Source organism: Saimiri boliviensis, chromosome 5, assembly GCF_048565385.1.
Source record: "Saimiri boliviensis isolate mSaiBol1 chromosome 5, mSaiBol1.pri, whole genome shotgun sequence".
Lineage (NCBI taxonomy): Eukaryota > Metazoa > Chordata > Mammalia > Primates > Cebidae > Saimiri > Saimiri boliviensis.
This window is the reverse complement of record NC_133453.1, coordinates 5,341,084-5,360,745: the sequence shown is the minus strand read 5'-3', so window position 1 is coordinate 5,360,745 and position 19,662 is coordinate 5,341,084. Positions and strand designations below refer to the sequence as shown.

General features: G+C 47.6%; 1 protein-coding gene across 3 annotated transcripts in view; it reads right to left on the bottom strand.

Annotated features, from left to right (window-relative positions):
- DRC11 (dynein regulatory complex subunit 11) overlaps positions 1–19,662 on the bottom strand; it is a 174,468-nt gene that overhangs the window by 20,782 nt on the left and 134,024 nt on the right. For all 3 annotated transcript variants that reach the window (XM_003936741.4, XM_074398811.1, XM_074398812.1), the window contains exon 15: positions 18,783–18,982. In XM_003936741.4, coding sequence (XP_003936790.1) covers positions 18,783–18,982 — 200 coding nt within the window. The remainder of the gene's footprint in view (positions 1–18,782; positions 18,983–19,662) is intronic.

Genomic DNA, 19,662 nt, shown 5'->3' with positions numbered 1-19,662 from the left:
AGTTCCCTCTGGGTGTGCACAGCCCTGGTGTAAATGCAGTTGCCTCTGGGTGTGCACAGCCCTGGTGTAAATGCAGTTGCCTCTGGGTGTTCAGAGCCCTGGTGTAAATGCAGTTCCCTCTGGGTGTGCACAGCCCTGGTGTAAATGCAGTTGCCTCTGGGTGTGCAGAGCCCTGGTGTAAACGCAGTTCCCTCTGGGTGTGCACAGCCCTGGTGTAAATGCAGTTGCCTCTGGGTGTGCAGAGCCCTGGTGTAAATGCACTTCCCTCTGGGTGTGCAGAGCCCTGGTGTAAATGCATTCCCTCTGGGTGTGCAGAGCCCTGGTGTAAGTGCAGTTCCCTTTGGGGTGTGCAGAGCCCTGATGTAAATGCACTTCCCTCTGGGTGTGTAGAGCCCTGGTGTAAATGCAGTTCCCTCTGGGTGTGCAGAGCCCTGGTGTAAATGCAGTTCCTTCTGGGTGTACAGAGTCCTGGTGTAAATGTAGTTCCCTCTGGGTGTGCAGAGCCCTGGTGTAAATGCAGTTCCCTTTGGGATGTGCAGAGCCCTGGTGTAAATGCAGTTCCCTCTGGGTGTGCAGAGCCCTGGTGTAAATACAGTTCCCTCTGGGTGTGCAGAGCCCTGGTGTAAATGCAGTTCCTTCTGGGTGTACAGAGTCCTGGTGTAAATGTAGTTCCCTCTGGGTGTGCAGAGCCCTGGTGTAAATGCATTCCCTCTGGGTGTGCAGAGCCCTGGTTATCAAGTGCCTCCCTCTGGGGTGTGCATCTGCTCTCCCAGGAGCAGGACTAGACACAGGCTCTGGGGCGCCACAGCTCTGCGGCGCACGCACAAGAATGTGTTCTGCAGCTCTCAACGTGCCCCACTGTGTCCCCTCCCTCACAGCAGGACAAGTCCCCCTCCCTTCCCTGCCCCCCTCCTCTCTCAGGCCTGTTCTGACAGGCAGGACAAACTTAAGGACAAGCATTCTGCTCTTGGGCCCCAACATCCTCTCAGTTTGGCTTGAAAGAAACCCACAGTTTTCTGCTGAAAATGGATGGAGAACTGGGCCACGAGTTTTAATTACAGCCTTCTGGCCGTTCCCAGGTTCATTCAAGTTTGCTTACCACGAGGAGAACCGTTTCAGCACTCGGGCCCCCACGATGCTATTTGTTCGTCTCTGTTTGGCTGTGCCTTTGTGGCCCAGGCTCCCCCTGAAAGGCGGCTCCGAGCCCCTCTGGGCAAGCAGGGCCCCGCCACAGAGCTGGGATGGGACTTACCCTGGGCCCATGAATAACTGCTGTACACCTAACAATCTCTTCAAAGCACCCCCATGATAGCGAAGTTCAGGTATTTTTGCAACAATTTGTGCTTTGTGCGAAATTGTGGCAGATAAAAGCCGTGGTGAATACAGCGTTATGTACTCCTATTTTTATATTTCTTAAAACATCATTAAGGCAGCAGGCATGATTTTAAACCAAGACAGTCATTCAATGAGTGGTAGAAAAATCACTAGGGACACTGTACCGTGTCTGCTTCCCCGTCATTGTGTATGAAGTGGCAAGTCGGGGCTGTAAAGCGGATTATGCGCCTTCAAAGGCAGACATGGACCCTGATTGAACGGGATCCTCGCGTTGGCCCAACGCCTGGGCCTGCTGCATTCCCAGGCCCCAACACACACGGACGTTCTGGGAGAAATGAGTGCCAGCCGAGCACCATTCGGTAGGCGTTACCTTGTAGACCCAGAGTCACAGAGTTTAGAAACTCAGAATCCCAAATTTTGATCCTGACCCCTGAGCCGGTGTGGTGTGACAACTGCAGTGAGTGAGCTGGCAGACGTGTGCCAGGCGTCAGCCACCCATGTTGTGCCCAGGATCACACATGACGGGAGTCGGCGCACACCCGGCACCACCTTCTCCTGGAGGCCCACACGCATGTACGATAAACTGCTCATGTCATCTGAACCCTATCAGGTGGGAAGTAGAAAAGTTCCTCTTCAACATTTCCCTGCTTGTTAAAGAATAATAATAGTAATAATAGCAATAAATGCTAGAAGTAATAGTCTCTTTTAAAGACTTTCTTCAAAGTCTTCTTGCTTTTTACTAGCGACTGTTTGTTAAGCCCTATCCTCTGTAGCTGTTAGAGATAAAAGAATAAGCACATTCTATGTCCTTGTGCTTTAACCAAGATATTTATGCTAGACATGCTCACAGGCATGTAGGACATTCTATTATGTCCTTTACCCAAAATGTTTATGTTATTACTTTTCTAAGTCCTTTCACAAGCAACTTCCTGTCCCTTCCTTAGTTAGACTTCTTCTGTTCCTTTTGTTCTCCATTGCTTTTACCTATTTAGAAAAGTTTTAAGTTGTTAGCCAACCAAGTTTTAGGTTAGATTGTGAAGTCTAGCTCCAACCAGCAGAAATCAGACACAGCAGTAAAGACGACCCCAAATGCATCAAACACAAATACATCTGCTTTTCCTTTGTTCGCTGTCCTCTCGTAGCCAGAGAGCTAACAGGAGCAACCTTTCTGCAGAAAGCAAAATTGCCTTGGTGAGAGATCCTTCGTCTCAGTGCTGACTTTTTTCTTTTTTTTTTTTTTTTTTTTGTAGGAGCATCTGTTTCCAACGTCATTCCTGTTTGCAGATGAGGAAACTGAGGCTTGCAGACATTAAGTGGCGGCCCGGGTCACAGAGGTCCAGCGTGGCAGAAGCAGGACTGAGGCCAGGCTGAAGGCTACTGAGTCATGGCAGTTAAGGCAGCCTCCATGGGTTCCCTCATCTGTTCTCACCACGAGTGTGAGGGGCCAGCCCCAGGGCCTCAGCTTCAGAACTGAGAACCAAGGCCCCAGAGACGAGTAAGTGGTTGTGTTACAGCGGGGAGCGGGTCGGGCCTGAGAGGGAGGAGAGGGCTCCTTCCGATAAACACACACACACCAGGAGTGTCAGGTGACCATCCTGTGATGGACAGGCAGTAGTTTACTGTCTCTCTATAATAGTAATTAGTCACAGCCAGCACCAGGGAAAGACAGTCTCCCAACTAACAGAAACACCAGAAGCTGGTGATCAGCAGCTTCCCAAAAATATCTCAGGAGTTTGGTGAGTGGGCTCAACCATGTGTGTTGAGGCAAAATGGGGAAGTTTAACTGGTCCATGACCTTCCAGGGACACTTGATTGGTAAGGAAGAATGTCTCAAGTAAGCATGAGCACGACTCCCCAAAACACACTGCGCATGCTCCTTCCCAAGTGCCAGCAGGCCACTGTGCATGTGAACAGCCCACTGCAGGGGAAGAATCAGGGGAGAAGGGACACAAGGCCCCAGAAGCATGCCAACGCATAACACCTAAGCTGGAGTGCAGTGGCACAATCTTGGCTGACTGACTGCAACCTCCGCCTCCCAGGCTCAAGCAATTCTCCTGCCTCACCTTCCAAGTAGCTGGGCTTATAGGTGTGAGCCACCACATCTGGCTAATTTTTGTGTTTTTAGTAGAGATGGGGTTTCACCATGTTGGCTAGGCTGGTCTTGAACTCCTGATCTCAAGTGATCCACCTGCCTTGGCCTCCCAAAGTGCTGGGATTACAAGTGTAAGCCACCATTCCTGGCCAGTGTACTTGTCTTTCGAGTTGCCCACCCAGCTCTCCTCCGAGTATCCTTTCCTTCCTGCTCTAAAACTTTCTAATAAACGTTCACTCCTGCTCTAAAACTTGCTGAGGTTGGCCACTCCTTCTGCCGTCTGTCTCCCTGGTCGAATTCTTTCTTCTGAAGAGGCAAGAACTGAGGTTGCTGCCGACCTGTGTGGATTTGCTGCCACAAACAAACCTCAGTGCTGCATGACTTGGATACATGCTGCTAACAGTTAGGACCGATCTTTGAATCCCAGAGGCTTCACTCGTGTCCTTCATGGGCTATCACTTCTACGTTAGACAAAGTACCAGACCTCCCACCCTTCATCCTGCTGAATGTGGGGGTGACTTGCGTTTGTGGGCACTTTATTTTGGGCTTGCCACTAGGATTTCATTTTTTGGTGTGAGCAGGGAACATTGGTACACTGCTGTGGGAATGTAAACTACTATAACCACTGTGGAGAGCCCTTAAAGAACTAAAAGTAGAACTACCATCTGGTCCTGCAATGCCACTGCTGGATCTACCCAGAATAAAAGAAGTCATTATTCAAAAAAGATGCTTGCACACCCACGTTTATAGCAGCACAATTCACAATTGCAAGATTGTGGAACCAACCCAAATGCCCATCTATCAATGAGTAGATAAGAAACTGTGGTGTGTATACACATACATCGATACATATATATGTGTGTATATACGTTACATATATATATGATGGAATACTACTCAGCCATAAAAAGGAATGAATTAACAGCATTTGCAGTGACCTGGATGAGACTGGAGACTATTATTCTAGGTGAAGTAACTCAGGAATGGAAAACCAGACATTGTATGCTCTCACTGATATGTGGGAGCCAAGCTATGAGGACGCAAAGGCATAACAGTGACACAGCGGACTCTGGGGATTTGGGGGAAGAGTGTGAGAGGGCAAGGAATAAAACACGACAAATGGGGTGCAGTGTATACTGCTGGGGTGATGGGTGCCCCAAAATCTCACGAATCACCACTAAAAAACTTATGTAACCAAATACCACCTGTACCCCAATAACTGATGGCAAAACAAAATTAAAATGAGTCAAAAGCTGAAGTCTCAAGTCAATTCATAGGTTATTAACTATAGCACCTGCTAGTGGACTCGAGAAGCTAGTCTCTTTCAAAGCCGAGCCGGGAAGACCAGCTGGTGAGGAGAAATGCCAAGCCGGGAATTTGCCCCTGAGCGTTCATCAGTGAGGCAGACAAAATGTTACAGCATCAAGGAACTCTCTCCTCTTCTCATTTCATCTTTGACTTTACAAAAACGTTTAATAAAATCAGCTCTCTGTTAGATCCCAGCCAAGTATCACGTGATTCTCCAGCTGAAATATTCTGGCTTCTACAAAAAAAGCTTGTGCATAAAATGCAGATTCAAAGGGTCTCTGAGCTGGGAATCCTGAGTTCTAGTCAGTGTGTGGGAGAAAGTCACAGCAGGAGGGAAATCCAGGAGAAAACACAGGGCGAGCTTAAGGGCGGCTGGAAATGGAGCTCCGCCCTGTGCACTGAGCTGATCTATACTGAGGCTGGCTGGGCACCATATCCTCGGCTAGAGCACCAAGGCACGAAGAGGAACAGGGATGGGTCCTCCCGAGCAGGGTCACTCCAACCGGGAAATGCACCCAGTCAGGGCGGTAGCACCAGGTGGTGTTGACAACAACATGTGCTTGGAAGTTGGGGGGAAACATCGTGTGTGTGTGTGGGGGTGGGTGGGTGGGGGGTCTCACAGCAGCAAGTAAGTGAGGAGGGGCGGAGCACCAGCCACAGAGGGAAGCCTCTTTCTTCCCCTGACAGTTCAGTGCTTCTCACTGGGGTCATCTGGGAAGCATTGGAAAATCTGACCTCCGGGTCCCAGCCCTGGAGATTCTGGTGTGACTGGGGTGTTGTCCGCTGCCAGCAGTTTTTAAAGCTCCCCAGGTGATGCTGAAGAGCAGCCATGGTCAGGAAGCTCCGCCCGGAAGCAGAGGTGTTTACTATGTGCTGGTTTATGCACAGCGGCACACAGCTTGGCCTTGGTGGCCGGCTCCCAGGGACCCTGCCCTGGTTTCTCTGCACCCTCACAATGCCACCCAGAAGGCTGATCTCATGCACTCTGGTAGCTTCAGTTGGCTTCTATGTGCTGACCACACCCAAATGCACATCCAGAGCTCCAGGCCAGAGTTACCCATCCCCACACGGTGCCTGCCTCCCGAAGCCTCAGAAGGTCACCTCCCCTCCCTCCATCCTGCTGTCCTGCCTCCTGCGGGTTCCCTGTGTGACTCTGCTCCTACCCGACCCAGAGGCCTGGGCATCCACCCTGGTCCCATTCCCCAAACCTAACAACCCCACAGTCTATTCATGGCACCTCCTAATCCCTTTCAACTCCACATCTTCCATTCTCTCAGCTCCTTGGTACAAGCCGCTGATCTCCTTCCAACATGCCTGAACACTGCTGCCAAGGGACGGAGCTGAAGAGCGGGAAGGGGCAGGCTCCAAGGGGCCACTGTTCCCTTACAGTTATTTTAAGTCAAAAGCTTCCTTACTTCCAGCCCCAAAACTAAGAAAATGAGATGTATGTAAAAGGGTTTACACCTCTTAGAGAAAAGATCATTTGTAATAACAAAGGCAAGAGCTTATTTTTTTTCAGTCCCTCTTAAAAATCTTAGTTTTAGAATTGAAATCAATGGAGAAACCACCTTCACATCCACAATTGTCTCTTCAGATTGGATAAAGAAAACGTGGTACATATATACCATGGAATACTATGCAGCCATAAAAAAGAGCAAGACCATGTCTTTTGCGAGAACATGGATGGGACTAGAAGTTACGATCCTTAGGAAGCTAATGCAGAATAGAAAACCAAATGCCACTTATTCTCACTTAAAAGTGGGAGCTAAACAATGAGAACACGTGGACACAAAGAAGGGAACAACAGACACTGGGGCCTCCCTGAGGGTGAAAGTTTGGAGGAGGAAAAGGAACAGAAAAGATGATTATTGGGTAGTGGTCTTAATACCTGGGTGATGAAATAATCCATACAACAAACCCCTGGGACACGAGTTTACCTATATAACAAACCTGCACATGTACCCCTGAACCTAAAGTAAACGTTAAAAATAAGAAAAAAAAAAACCCAGCTCTCTCTTGTCGCTGCCAGACCGCACTCATGGCTGCTGTACGTCACGTCTCACAGAAGTCCGCTTGACAAGCAATGAGTTTTCCACAGTTTCTATTGGGGCGCCTCTATTTTCTCAACCCAGATGGGAACTGCGGATGTGAGTACCAAATCCTTCGGTGCTCACCTTTGTCTTTCTGTTCTTAATGAACTAAGCAGCGCAGCCTTGAAGCAGGAGTCGTACTAACGTGGAATGATTCCGAGACCCACATTTTGTTTCCAGCATCTGATTGGAAATCCATTGTTTTGAAAATGGTGGCACCGTTCTGTAGACTGTGAAGTTAGTGATTGTTCCCTTAATTGGAGGCTCCTTCAGAATGAATGGGGGAATTCCGTGCTTCCTGTATTTTTCAGACACACACACACACACACACACACACACACACACACACACCTGTGAAGGAGTTCCTTTCCGTCGTTCACCTGCTTTGGGGGCACACAAGGTTGTAAGGGGCACTCTGGAGTGATGTGGTTTGGAAGGGCTCGATTATCACCGAACAAAACAGAAAACGCTTCCCGAGAGTGTTCTTAGATGATGTTAACAATACAGCTAACGTTTGTTTGTAACGTGCTTTGGCATCCAGGATGCCATTTCCATCCTCCCTGGACACGTGCTCCATGCCGTGCCAAGCACAGCCCGTGGCTTCTCCCCTTTCACAGATGAGGCTGTTGAGGCGGAGCAAGGTGAGGGTGAATCATGTGCTGGCTTAGCAACTGGCAAGTGCTGGAGGTCCAGGCAGGACCTGGATCTGCCCAACACCCACAAGGCCTCGCATGGACCAGGCGGCCACCACATTGCCAGGGGAGACAGGATGCCCATTCCAAAGCGTCTCTCTACCCTTGACCTGTATCATTCGCTATCCTCTTTCGCCCCAGCAGGAAGAATGCTAAGGCCATCACTGTCTTGCCCTCCAAGGCTCGGATCCCTGGCTTGCCTGACCTTCCCCTGGGGAAGCTGAGTGGTCCGCTGGTCAAGGAACTGCTGGGGACCATGTTCAGGTCTGGACAGAGAGAAGCCGTGCATGGACACTGGGGCAGTGTCAGGCGGAAGCCACTGCATCCAGGAAGGATGGAAGGGACAGACGCTGATTCTCTTGGAGAAGAGAAGACTTGAGGTGGGTGAGTTCACTGTTTTCAAATGCATGAAAAAGTCATGGGGAAGAAAGACAGGTTCCTTCCTAAGACGTTTATAGAAGAGCTTTGATGTGCCAGGCACTGTGCGAGGTTCCAGGGTCACAAAGAGTTGATAACACAGTTCCCTGGACTCCAGGAGCCCGCCTGTGGCCGGGGAGAGCAGAGGTTGAGGGTGCTCCAGGAAACTGGGGTGTCAGTGAGGGCCAGCAGTGACAGAAAGGGGGAGAAGTGGGCAGACGGGGCAACCAGGAAAAGCAGTTAAAGCAGGGAGGCCTTCCGAGGTCTCCAGAAGGTGAGATGGTTTGGAGAGGGGGAAGCGCCTTGCTCAGGCCAGGAGCCAGGGTGCAGGGTGAGGCGCCCTCACCTGGGGCACATGGGGAGCGCCTGGCACTTCTGGAAGGGGTCAGAAAAGCACGTGGCCATGCTACAGAGGTTGCATGTATCCCAGAGGCTGTGGACGGCTGGGGAAGGACTTTAATTAGGAACTTTGATCCTTTTTATGTTACAGAAAGATCCCTCTGGGGAGTGTGTAGAGGAGGATGTGGTGGCAGCTGTGCTGGCCACAGGGAGTGGGCAGGTGTGGGCAGTGGGCGCAGGGAGGGGCAAGGCCCAGGCAGGGAGGGGCCACAGGGCTGCTGTGGGGAGATGAGAGCCTGCGTCAGGGGATAGGCAGGCCAGGGTGGGGAGGGCAGGACTGGCCAGACTGGGTGACAATGGGATGTGGGGCACGGGAGGGGGCTCGATGCTAGATGCCCAGAAGATGGTAACGAAGAGGCCAGTGTCTGCTGCCATGAGCCCCTGGCAGCGGGGCAGGCAGGGAGGGCTGCTGAGGCCAGGGAGTAGGGGAGAGGCAGGGCACCATGAACTAATGGCAGTGGACGCCTCAAGAACGGATGGAAGAAATTCCTGAGTAAAGGGGGGCAGTGGATGAGGCCGGGCAGAGGAGAGTGGCAGAGAGCCGGGAACCACACAGGGAAGAGGATGATGGAGGAGGAGGTCTGGGCTGCCAGGGGGCAGCAGCCATGGAGAGAATGGGTCTGGAGGAACAGCCATCCTTAAAGCCAGGGGCCAAAAAGCAGGAGTGGGGCGGCCAGCAGTGGCCTGTGCTGGCCAGAGAGTTTGGTAATGAGGAGGTCACTGGTGGCCTTGGCAGGGAGTGGAGGGAACAGAGCCAGGTGACAGGGAGACCTCCTTTAGAAAGACGGGCAGACAGGAAGCCTGGTGGGGGGACGTGGTGCATGAGGTAGTCGGTACACAGGAAAGTTTGGGGATGGCATGGGCTAGGGACAGAAGGCGCGAGGATGGGCAGGGAGAAGGGCTTATTTTCCTTGCACCACAGACACGGGAGGGCGGGGTGGCTGCCGCTGCAGAAAGCATGCCGGCCAGATAAGAAGTGTTTGCAGGCGCATCTACTGCGAATAAGATCTCTTACAGTCTGTGGAAAAGCAGTATTCTTTAGCAAACATCTCAGAATATATGGAGTGGCATAAACACCACCTTTTCTCCCTGCACCTAGAATCAAACACCAAACATTTCCTATACTTACAGATCCTTTACAGAAATGGGATCTTGTTCAGCACACACCACTTTTTGGGCTGCTTTGTTCACGTAACAGGAAAGTTATTTCTCTATTATCATTTTAACAGGAAGCGCCAGGATGAATGGTTCTAATGAATCCCCTGCTTTTGAATGTAGAGATGGTTTCTGTCTTGTTCTACCCCAAACAGTACTTATTTGGGGCACCTGGCTGAGAATTTCCTTCAAACGACTGACAGAAGAGAGGCTTCCAGGTGGAGGGGCCTGGACGTTCTGTGTGTGTCATTTTCATGCGTGCTGTCACACTGCCCCGCTGGGGGCTTCATCTGCTTCCACTCTCCCCAGGAGTACAGTAGGAGTCTGGCTGTCCACACTCTTGTCCCGGATGAGGGTTAATAATAATACAAAACTCATTGCCAATTTGCTAATGAAAAATGGTGTCCTTTGCTTTTCTTTTCCATTTAGCTATGAAAAAGCTTCATTTAAATTACCCACAGATAGTTTGAGGTCATGGACAATTGCATTAATTAATTCATAATTGAATTCTGCAGTTCTGTCGGATAGTTCGCTCCACCCGCCAGTAGAGGGCTCTTTGCGCCTATCAAATATCGCTAGAGGTTTTTTTGTTTTGTGTCAGTTATGAAATAAAAACAAATTTCCACCATGTGCTTTTCCGAATTCCAGGAAGTTCTAGCAAACAACGAAAGACGTCTCCATCCACATGCATTTTATGGGATTGATCTTTTGTATTTTCCAAAGAAACAGTGTCACACATTTATCATCAGAATTAGATTCTCGGGGCATAATGGCTCAACGGTGAAAACCTGTTTGTGTTTCGGCATGCCAGGGTTACGAATATGCTCTGCCCAAATGACCCCCGGACGTTCTGGAAGTGCTCTCTGAAAGGATCCTATTTTGCTTGCCAAGGAGAACTGCAGGAAAAAAAACGGCTACTGCTTTTTCCGGCTGCTGTGTCTCAGCTGAAACACATTCATTCATTCATTCATTCATGCATCCATCTATCCATCCATCCATCCCCCACATATTTACAGAGCATCTGAGAGCTCTGTGGTAGGAGGCAGGGGTGTCTGGAGTTGGGAGACATGGTCCCTGCCCGAGGAGGGTGCAGCTGCCTGTGTCTGAAAGGGTGTCGCCGAGTGAGGTGCTGCGGGGTTAGGGAGGGTGCAGACGGGTGAGGCTTATCTGTGGGAGGAAGGAGCTCACTTTCCCATACTGTGGTCACTTGGATTCTGTTGAAATGCTTCATACGACATTTTGCTCTGCATTTCCACTATTTAGCGATTATATTTTGAGTTTCTATTTCCTTGTAATACCTTTTACGTACCTGCAGAAGTGACTTCAATTCCTCACTGTAAGTTAGCTGGGTATAAACTATAAATGATCATCAAAAGAAGGGCAGCGGTATACTAGAATGAGAAGCCTGGCTGGGCTGACCCCGGGTGGAATGGGAGGTAAACTGAGGCAGAGGAAAGTACCAGAGAAGAGCTGGGATGCAGGAGCTCAAGGGAAAGATTGGGCACAGTAACTAGGACAGGACACGTGTATACATGTGGTCGGTGTGTGTCAGTGTATGTGAGAGCGTGTGTATGCATGTGTATGTTAGTGTGTGTGCATGTATGTGTGTGTGTCTGTGTGTATGTTAGTGCGCACATGTGTGCATTTGTGTCAGTGTGTTAGTGTGTGCATGTGTGTGCACGTGTGTGTCAGGGGCAGGTTGGTGCCAGTAACAGGAACATGTTGATGTAATTAGTGCCCATCCTGACTGTGTTGAAGGGGAAGGTGTTGGATGGTGGCGGGCGTCAGGCTTACAAACCACCTGACCTTAACTCCTGAGGTTCCATCTCCTCCCCAGCCCGCTGCCCACCACACTAGGGCCAATGAATTCTCGCCAGATGGTATGGACTCTGGCCAGCTGGGACAAGCCTGTGTGCAGAGCCATTATTAACTTCCCAAGGCAACCCCATCACCCCCATCCCGAGTGTTTCCGGTTGCCTAAACGTTTTGAATGCCTATGGCATCAAACCCTGGTCCCACGTCGTGTCCCCACTGCCCCGATACAGAACTCCTGCGAATGCCACTCTGCTTATGGTGACTGACAGCCTGAAGGGTGTGACTGACACACAGCGCCCGGGGCCTCCGCAGCCTGACGCCCGCCTGGGTGCTCCCTGTTGTCACTGGGCAGGTGGAGTGGAGTGTGCGATGTGGATCCTGGAGAAGCCCGGCTCACTTGTCTCCTTCCTCCTGGAAGTCCCCATTTCCATGGCAGCCTCTGACACAGCTGGACCCGGGTACATGGCCCACCCTGGTCTAGGGGCCTTTCTTTCGTATTCTTTCTCTCCAGGTTCACGTGTCTGAGACGTTTCCTCTGTGTCAGGGTCTAGGCTCCCTCCCCACTCTGGGCCCCTCCAGGGTGTCTGGTGTGACGTGGCCTCCCACGACTGATGCCGCGTTCCAGGCCGTGGAAACAAAGGCAGAGGCCTCGCTGGCCGTACAGAGGCAGCACCCTCACTGACATCGGGTTTTGATGGACTTTGCGTGCTAATGAGGTGTCTGTCTGGGTTCCTTACTGCAGCACACTGCGGGCGTGGCCCACTGTGCGACGTGAAGCGTGGGGGAGGCCCTGCCTCTGTGGGAACAGGTTATGTGGGAGCTGTCTGCGCTTTCTCCTCCCTTTTGCCAGGAACCGAAAGCTGCTCTGAGAAACAAAGCCTATATAAGAAGGAAAAGGTCTGAAAGCCCGTGTGCACGTCTTTCCTTAGCTGAGCGGCCTTCTGCACACAACGGCGAGCCTGGCCTCTTCACAGAGGACCCGCTCAAGACTCGGGACAGTGGCCTCCCACCGTGTTCACACCTGAGGCTGCACTGGAGCCCCTAATCCTGCATCCCTCTCCCCCTGGTCCGTGCTCCTCTCTTTCCTCACCCCTCCTTTTTGATCAGCCCTGTTTTGGGGGCCAGGTGTAGGCCTCTGCATTATCCTTATTGTCATTGACCTTGTAAAATGAGACTAACACTAAATGTACATCTGTGTGTGTGTGTGTGTGTGTGTGTGTGTGTGTGTTTTAAATAAAATCATCCACAAATAGCAGCAATGTCTTTGGGTTATTGATCAGGAAGAAACGTCTTCTTCTAGGGGCTACGGAAACATACCTTCTATGAGTTACAGAAATTGGCCAGGTGCCCCTGCTCACACCCGGACCAGCTGTGCACACCACCACTTACCACATCTGGGCAAGAGCCCTCGGTGTGCTGCCATGAGACTGCTGGCTGTGAGCCCACAGAGGAGCCGGGGGCTGGTGCTGGGGCACAAGAGCCAGATGCTGCAGACCACTGTGGGCCACGTGTCCTACAGCGGACACTGCCTCCGCCCCATTCTCCCAGGTCCTCGCTCTAACTCAGCCCTCAGGGCCAGGTTACCAAGCAGATGGAAGGAAAGGAGAACCTGAGGAGCTCTGGGGACAGAGAGGACCCTCGCCCTAGACCCAGGGGCCGCTGAAGCAGCCTCTGCTTCAGCCTCCTTCCCTGAGCCCCACCCTGGCCTCCCCTTGCCTCTCTAATGAGAGTCTGGAGGGGAGGGGCCGTTCTCACTGGCAAGGGGGCTTCAGGAAGTAGCAGAATGGCTTTTAGATGCTTCACTTTCTCACACTGGGATATTCCCAGCAGATTCACTAGCCCAGAAACAGCCTTGCCCTGTGTCCTGCGGAGGGTACAGCCTCTCACAGGGTGGGGCATGAGCAGCCGATGCTTCCCCAGAGAACAGCTAGGGGGCCATGCGATGGCCTTGGAGCCAGACCTGGGCTGAAATCCAGATGCCAGTGCTCTGGCTCTTTTGCAATTTTGTTGAAATTCAGCAGTCTCAGTGTCAGTTTTCTCATCTGTAAAATGGGGATGTTAATTCCTACCTCGTCAGAGCTTTGATGCAATTAACAGAGAAAGTATGTGTGAAATGCCTTAGCATGTGCCTGACTCCTGGGCAGAGGCCAGAAAAAGCCCTTCCCGGCTCCCGTCCCCCGAGTTACTGTTATACAGACTCAAGGAGGCTGGCAGGCAACAGCCCTGCCCTCTCACTTCTTTTCCCCATGAAACGGTTATTGCATGTTCATCGTTTGTCAAATATTTGTTAATTGGTGAGACAAATATATTCCTTGTATTTCCCAGATGTGCATATTCTTTTCTATGTGTAGTGTTACTAGTACAGGGAATCTGAAATGATAGTCACTTCCTTGTAAACACACTTCTTAAAAAGAAAGCGCTTCCCCTCATCCCTCAGTCATTATTCAATCAGAGTTACTATGTGTAAAATAAAGAAATCCTCCAAACACAATGATCGCAAAATGGATTTGAATTTACATTTGTGAAACAAATCAGAGACTCATTTTCTCTGCATGTTTCCACAGTGCTGTGGGTGAGGCGAACGCCACCTGGCCGAAGTGAGAAATGACGAGCATTTCCCAGTAGCTGCATTATTTACCCTCCAGAGATTAACTCGGTAACAGGACTTCTCTCTAGGAAGACTCGATGAGGAATCAGGCCCTTCTGTTATTTTGCCTTCTCCTGCAAACGCCATGAGCCACCTTTTGCTGCCCTCGAGCCCCGGCCCACGCTCTGCGGCTCACGTGGTACAGTCATGCACTCCGGCTTCCTGCCGTTGACTTCCAGCACAAGCATCATGTCCCGCTTGCCTTTGGTTAATTAAAAGCAAATACCTCTTTGCAATGCAGATAGCTGCTCTGTCAGTCAGACTGGGACATGGTGGCCTCACCGCGCACAATTTTTAATTGAATGACTCCCACTCCTGAGACCTCTGGGTCTTTCATTAATCAGTTATATACACAAGAAAGGTGAAGCTTAATGAGGTGTGTGTCAGGCACTCTGACATGAAGTGGCCCAGGTGGGTAAATGTGCTGTTTCACATTTTAATAATTTGACACCCAGCATTTTGTGGTCCACACAATGCCAGTTTGTGATAATTCTAATAAATGCAAAGATCGCTTATCTGCTATCAAGACCAAATCTCTGAGCATCAGGAACAAACACTTTCCTAGAGTGAGAACAGAAAGATCACGTCCTCGCTCTGTCCTAGATTCACACCAGGAGCTACCAAGCCGTTTGGTGAGACAGAAAATGGGTACTTAATTCAGCCTTATATCAGTGAGCAGCTGTATAATTGCAGTTTTGAAACTTGGAGGCTCTTGAGCCAGACTGTGTGAGATCCTATCATTGCACTGCAACCAGGAAAATTACTACAATGATTTGTGTCTCAATTTTCCTATCAGTAAAATGGGCATAATGATAGTGCCCACCTCACAGAGTTGTCATAAGGACTGAATGAGTCAATACATAGTGATGTATGGAACAGTCTGGATATATAGAAGCTTTCTAAACACCAATAATTTTATATTTATGTGTTTCTGTCTGTTACTTGACAATGCCAAATGTCAACAAAATTTGATGTTTAGAATGAACAAATTTAGGTGTTTGGGCAAGATAATGGCTTCATTTTACTTTTCCTCTGAAGAACTTAGTGCTTACAGCTTCGTAGTTAAGCACATGGAGGCCACAAGTTAGGCTGCCTGGTTTCAAATTCCAGCTCACCTTCAAATCACTGGCTAACGTTAGATGTGTGATTGCGTGGGGGACAATTCCAAGAAGCTCAGTGAAAAGCAACAGATGGAAAACTAAAAGAATGGAGCACATCCCGCAGCTACTGCCAAGTCAGAGGAGCTTGGCAAACAGGCTTTCCATTTAAACCCTGGAGTAAAGACCATATCCCAGGAGTAGGGGATTTGCTTTGGACCAAAGACAGAGTCAAAATAGACCCCCATTAACAAAATGGAAAACAAAGCTGCTGCAAGTTCAAGCCGATAAGCCAGTCATTTAACTGCCTGCTAGAACAAAGCCCCACTTGCTTCAGAGACTCCACAATGTACCATCCACAATGTCTAATATACAATAAAAATTATCAATCATATGAAGAAACAGAGAAATGTGACAGACACATGGTCAAGGAAAAAGCAGTCAGATACAAATAGGTGCCATGATGACCCAGTTTTGAAATGAGCACATAAAGACTCTAAACAATTAAGTTCAAAGACTTAAAGGAAAAAGGTGGTCATATGAAATGGGCAGAGAGAGAACTATAGCAGAGAAATGAAAATGAGTAATAAGCACATGTAAATGCTAGAACTGAAAAGCAAAAGATCAGAAGATCAGAAATAAAAAATTACCCACAAGATGGGCTTAATAGCAGATTAGAGATGGTAGGTAAATCTGAGTACAGATTAATATTCAATGTGGGAACTAGAAAGAACAGAACCTCAATTTGTGTATAATTAGAGTCTCAGAAGGAGAGGAGACAGAGAATGAAATACAAATTGGAGAAAATAATGGCTAAAGTTTCTAAATTTGATTTAAAACATATATTTACGGATTAAAGGAACACAGTGAGCTACAAGCAGTATAAATGCAACAACAACAACATCCAAACATGAATACCTAGACATATCATAGTCAAACTGATGAAAATCAAAACAAAGAGAAAATTTTATAACCATTCAGAGAATAATGACACAGGAGATTACACAGGAGAGAAATAATTCTAAATAATTTACCTACACATTACACAGAGAGGATAAACAATTCAAAATTTTGCTAACTTTTCATCAGAAACAATGAAGGTCAGAAGACAATGGAATAACATTTTAAAAGTGCTGAAAAGAAGGTCAACCCAGAATTCTATATCCAGCAAAAATATCCTTCAAAAATGGAGGCATTTAAAAAATATTTTAAGGTAAATAAAGTAAAGGCTAAGAAAATCTCTTGTCAGCAGACCTACACTGTAATACATGCTAAAGGAAGTTCTTCAGCTGAAAGGGAAATGATACCCGGTAAAAATTTGACTTGACGGAAACAAACAGAATACTGAAAATGGCAAATATATAGATACGTATAAAATACTAAATTTCTTCTCTCTTAATTTTTTTTAAAAGACAAATGACTTTTAAATGCAAAAATAACATTCTATTGTGGCATATATAACATTTATAGATGTAAAATTTATAATAAGAAAATGAAGGACAGGGATAATAAATGGATTATGTTGTCACAAGATTCTCATACTTTATGTAAAATACTATATTAATTCTACATAGACTGTGATAAGTTAAGAATGACTACAGTCATCCATAGGTGACCACTAAAAAAAAAAAAATAATAAAAAAGACTGAAAAGAAGTCAGGAAAAGAGAAGGTGAATGAAAGAGGAATGGGACAAATGGAAAACAAATAGCAAAATGATAGCCCTAACTTAGCCATCCTAATAACTGCATTTAAAATAGACAGAGCAAATACGCCAATGAAATGGCATGTGTTGTCAAACTGAATAAAAAAGCAAAACCCAACTATGTGCTATCCATAAGACATGCACTTTAACTATAAGAAATAGATATATTGGAAATAAAAGAACATAAAAAGATACCATATACACCAAACATATGTGTATAAAATATACCATATACACCAAGCAGATGTGGCTCCATTAGTATCAGACCAGGTAGATTTCAAGACACAGAGTATTTCCAGGACAGAAAGGGTCATTTCATAAGGATGAAATAATCAAACAGGAAGGAAGATATAACAATCCTAAATGTGGATGCATCTCATTACAGTGCTTCAACATACATGAAGCAGCTGACAGTGCTAAAGGGAAAAATGCGGAAATGAGCATAGTTGGAGAGCTCCTCAAAATTCTAAGAAATTTTGAAATACAAAAAATACAAAATTAACCTAACCAATGAAATGAACCAATGAAACCAATAACCCAGTGAAAGGTACAGTGGACCCCTAAACAACACTCATTTGAACTGTGTGGGTCCATGTATGCATAGATTTTCTTCCACTTCTGCCCACCCTTAAGACAGCAAGGCCAACTCCTTCAGTTCCTTCCTCCTTCTTCCCAGCCTCCACAATGTGAAGAAGACAAAGATGAAGACCTTTATAATGATCCACTTCTGCTTAATAAACAGTAAATATCTTTTTTCTTCTTTATGGTTTTCTTAATAACATTTTCTTTTCCCTATGCATAATACATACACCATACAAAGTATGTGCTAACTATTTCTGCTATTGGGAAGGCTTCCAGTCAATTTAGGGAGTCAAAAGCTATATGTGGATTTTCAACTGCATGGGGGATTAGCGCCCCAACCCCTGTGTCATTCAAGCATCCACTGCAGGTAAATGACTTGAATCAAAATTTCAAAAAAAAGTTGTACAATGATCATAAAGTGCATGAAAATGGTGGTTACACATTGTATACTCCACAGATTCCTCTCTGAATGCCTTCCTTAAAAGCACGAGAGAAACGGAGAGTGGGATGTCCTGAATGGCTGCAGTGGGAGGGACCATGTGGCTAAGGGAAGAGATCCTATTGCTGCTGCTCCCTTGTTTTTTGGTGTATTAGCATGACACTAAAAAGGAACCACTCCTGTCCATTTATCATTCCTACAAACTTCTTTGATGATGAGCATCTCTTATGCTTTAGAGCCCCTCAGAAAACAGACGCAGAGCCAACACCTAGCCTCAAATATGAGACAGTGCTTGCCACCATGTAGGTTTTGATACAGTAAAAGCTGGCATTGCAGTAACTGAAATGAATAGCATAAGGATAACCTGGAGGTTCTCAGCCAAGTAAAAATTAAATTTTGTAAAGTCTTGATACTAAATATAAAATATTCGGTATCAAAGTTCTTTCAAACGCATTCATTTTGTGATGATAAAATGGAGACCCAGGAAAGCGAGGAGCTTAGCTAAGATCGCAGAGCTGCTCTGATCCTGTGATACCACCGCGTCTGTCTTTACATTACTCTGATCGGCTTAGGTGCCTGCAGGTTTCTTCATCACACCTGTGTGAGGAGTGCACAAAAGCATAGAAGGCACCATATCTTGGCAACGCATGTTATGTGAAGGAGACTCCAAATAATGCAAATATCTGTACCTGATGCCAATTATGAAAGCGAGGTGGGCTGAACAAAGAAATTGTGGATTTCGTTTTCCATGAGACATGAAAGCATTTCCTGAAGGGTTCCTGTGGCAGAGAGAGAGTGATCTGGATGCCATAGTAGGGTGTTTACGAAAAGAAAGAAGTTGCTTCTAATTGTGTGTGTTTGGCCATATGCAATAATGAAGTAATTTACAGGAGTAGACAACGGGGAAATTTAAGAGTCATGCTTGTCTGCTAATGGAAATTATCTACAGGATTTGAAAATGTAATTTGAAAGAGGGAGGAGAGTTGGAAACCAAAACGTATAATCAATACCTTGAAGACTGCATGCAGCATCATCTGGGGGCCGTTTTTGCCAGGGTATTTCCCAGCGATGTTAGAGGATGACAAGTTGAAGAGGTTGGCTCCCGTTTCGGTGCAGATGGCGTGGACCAGCATTTTCTTCCCCACCCCAGATGGCCCGACTAACAGCAGCGATTTCACCAAAGGAGCTTTCTCATGCACTGCTGCAGAACCTAAAAAAGGCAGAGGCAAAGGTGCTCATGTTCTGTTCTGCCAAGAAAATCGGTGGTTCTTCAACTAGCATAACTCGAGGCCAAAACTGCATTGTGTGACCCCCGTTTCTGCAACAGTGATAAAGGCGTCATAGAAAGCATTTCAAAGCAGAGACACGCCTCCACCCCAGGTGGCTCCGTGACATCTTTACTTTGTATGTCACGGCTTGTGGTGGAGCCATGGGGTCTCTGTGGGTCCTTAATTCTCTTCTTCTCCCCATCTCCACATCAGTATTTCCCTAAATTCATAATTTTAAAGAGCATTCCGACAATAGCTTACCTCCGGCTGTTTTTTTTTTTTTTTTTTTTTTTTTTGAGTGCCTTCTCTGCTTGGCAGCAGCTGCATTACATTCTTGGAAATCTTGGGAAGAGGAATGTGGAGACACAGACGATAAGGTTGACTAAGGGTTTACTTCCCTGCAACCCTCCTGCCTACCATTTAGTGATTCCTGTGAGATAAAGGGAAGACGGAGATCCAGGCAGCAGTAGCCTGAACTTCCTTCTCCTGCCCTGGTTTCTAGCCTGTCAGTAGCGGCAGAGTTAATCTGACGCTTGATAATCAAGTGACTGGAATTATTAGAGTCATTCAGAGGCTCATGGCGTGCGTTCTCCATCACACTGTCCATCTCCTTAGCGCCCAG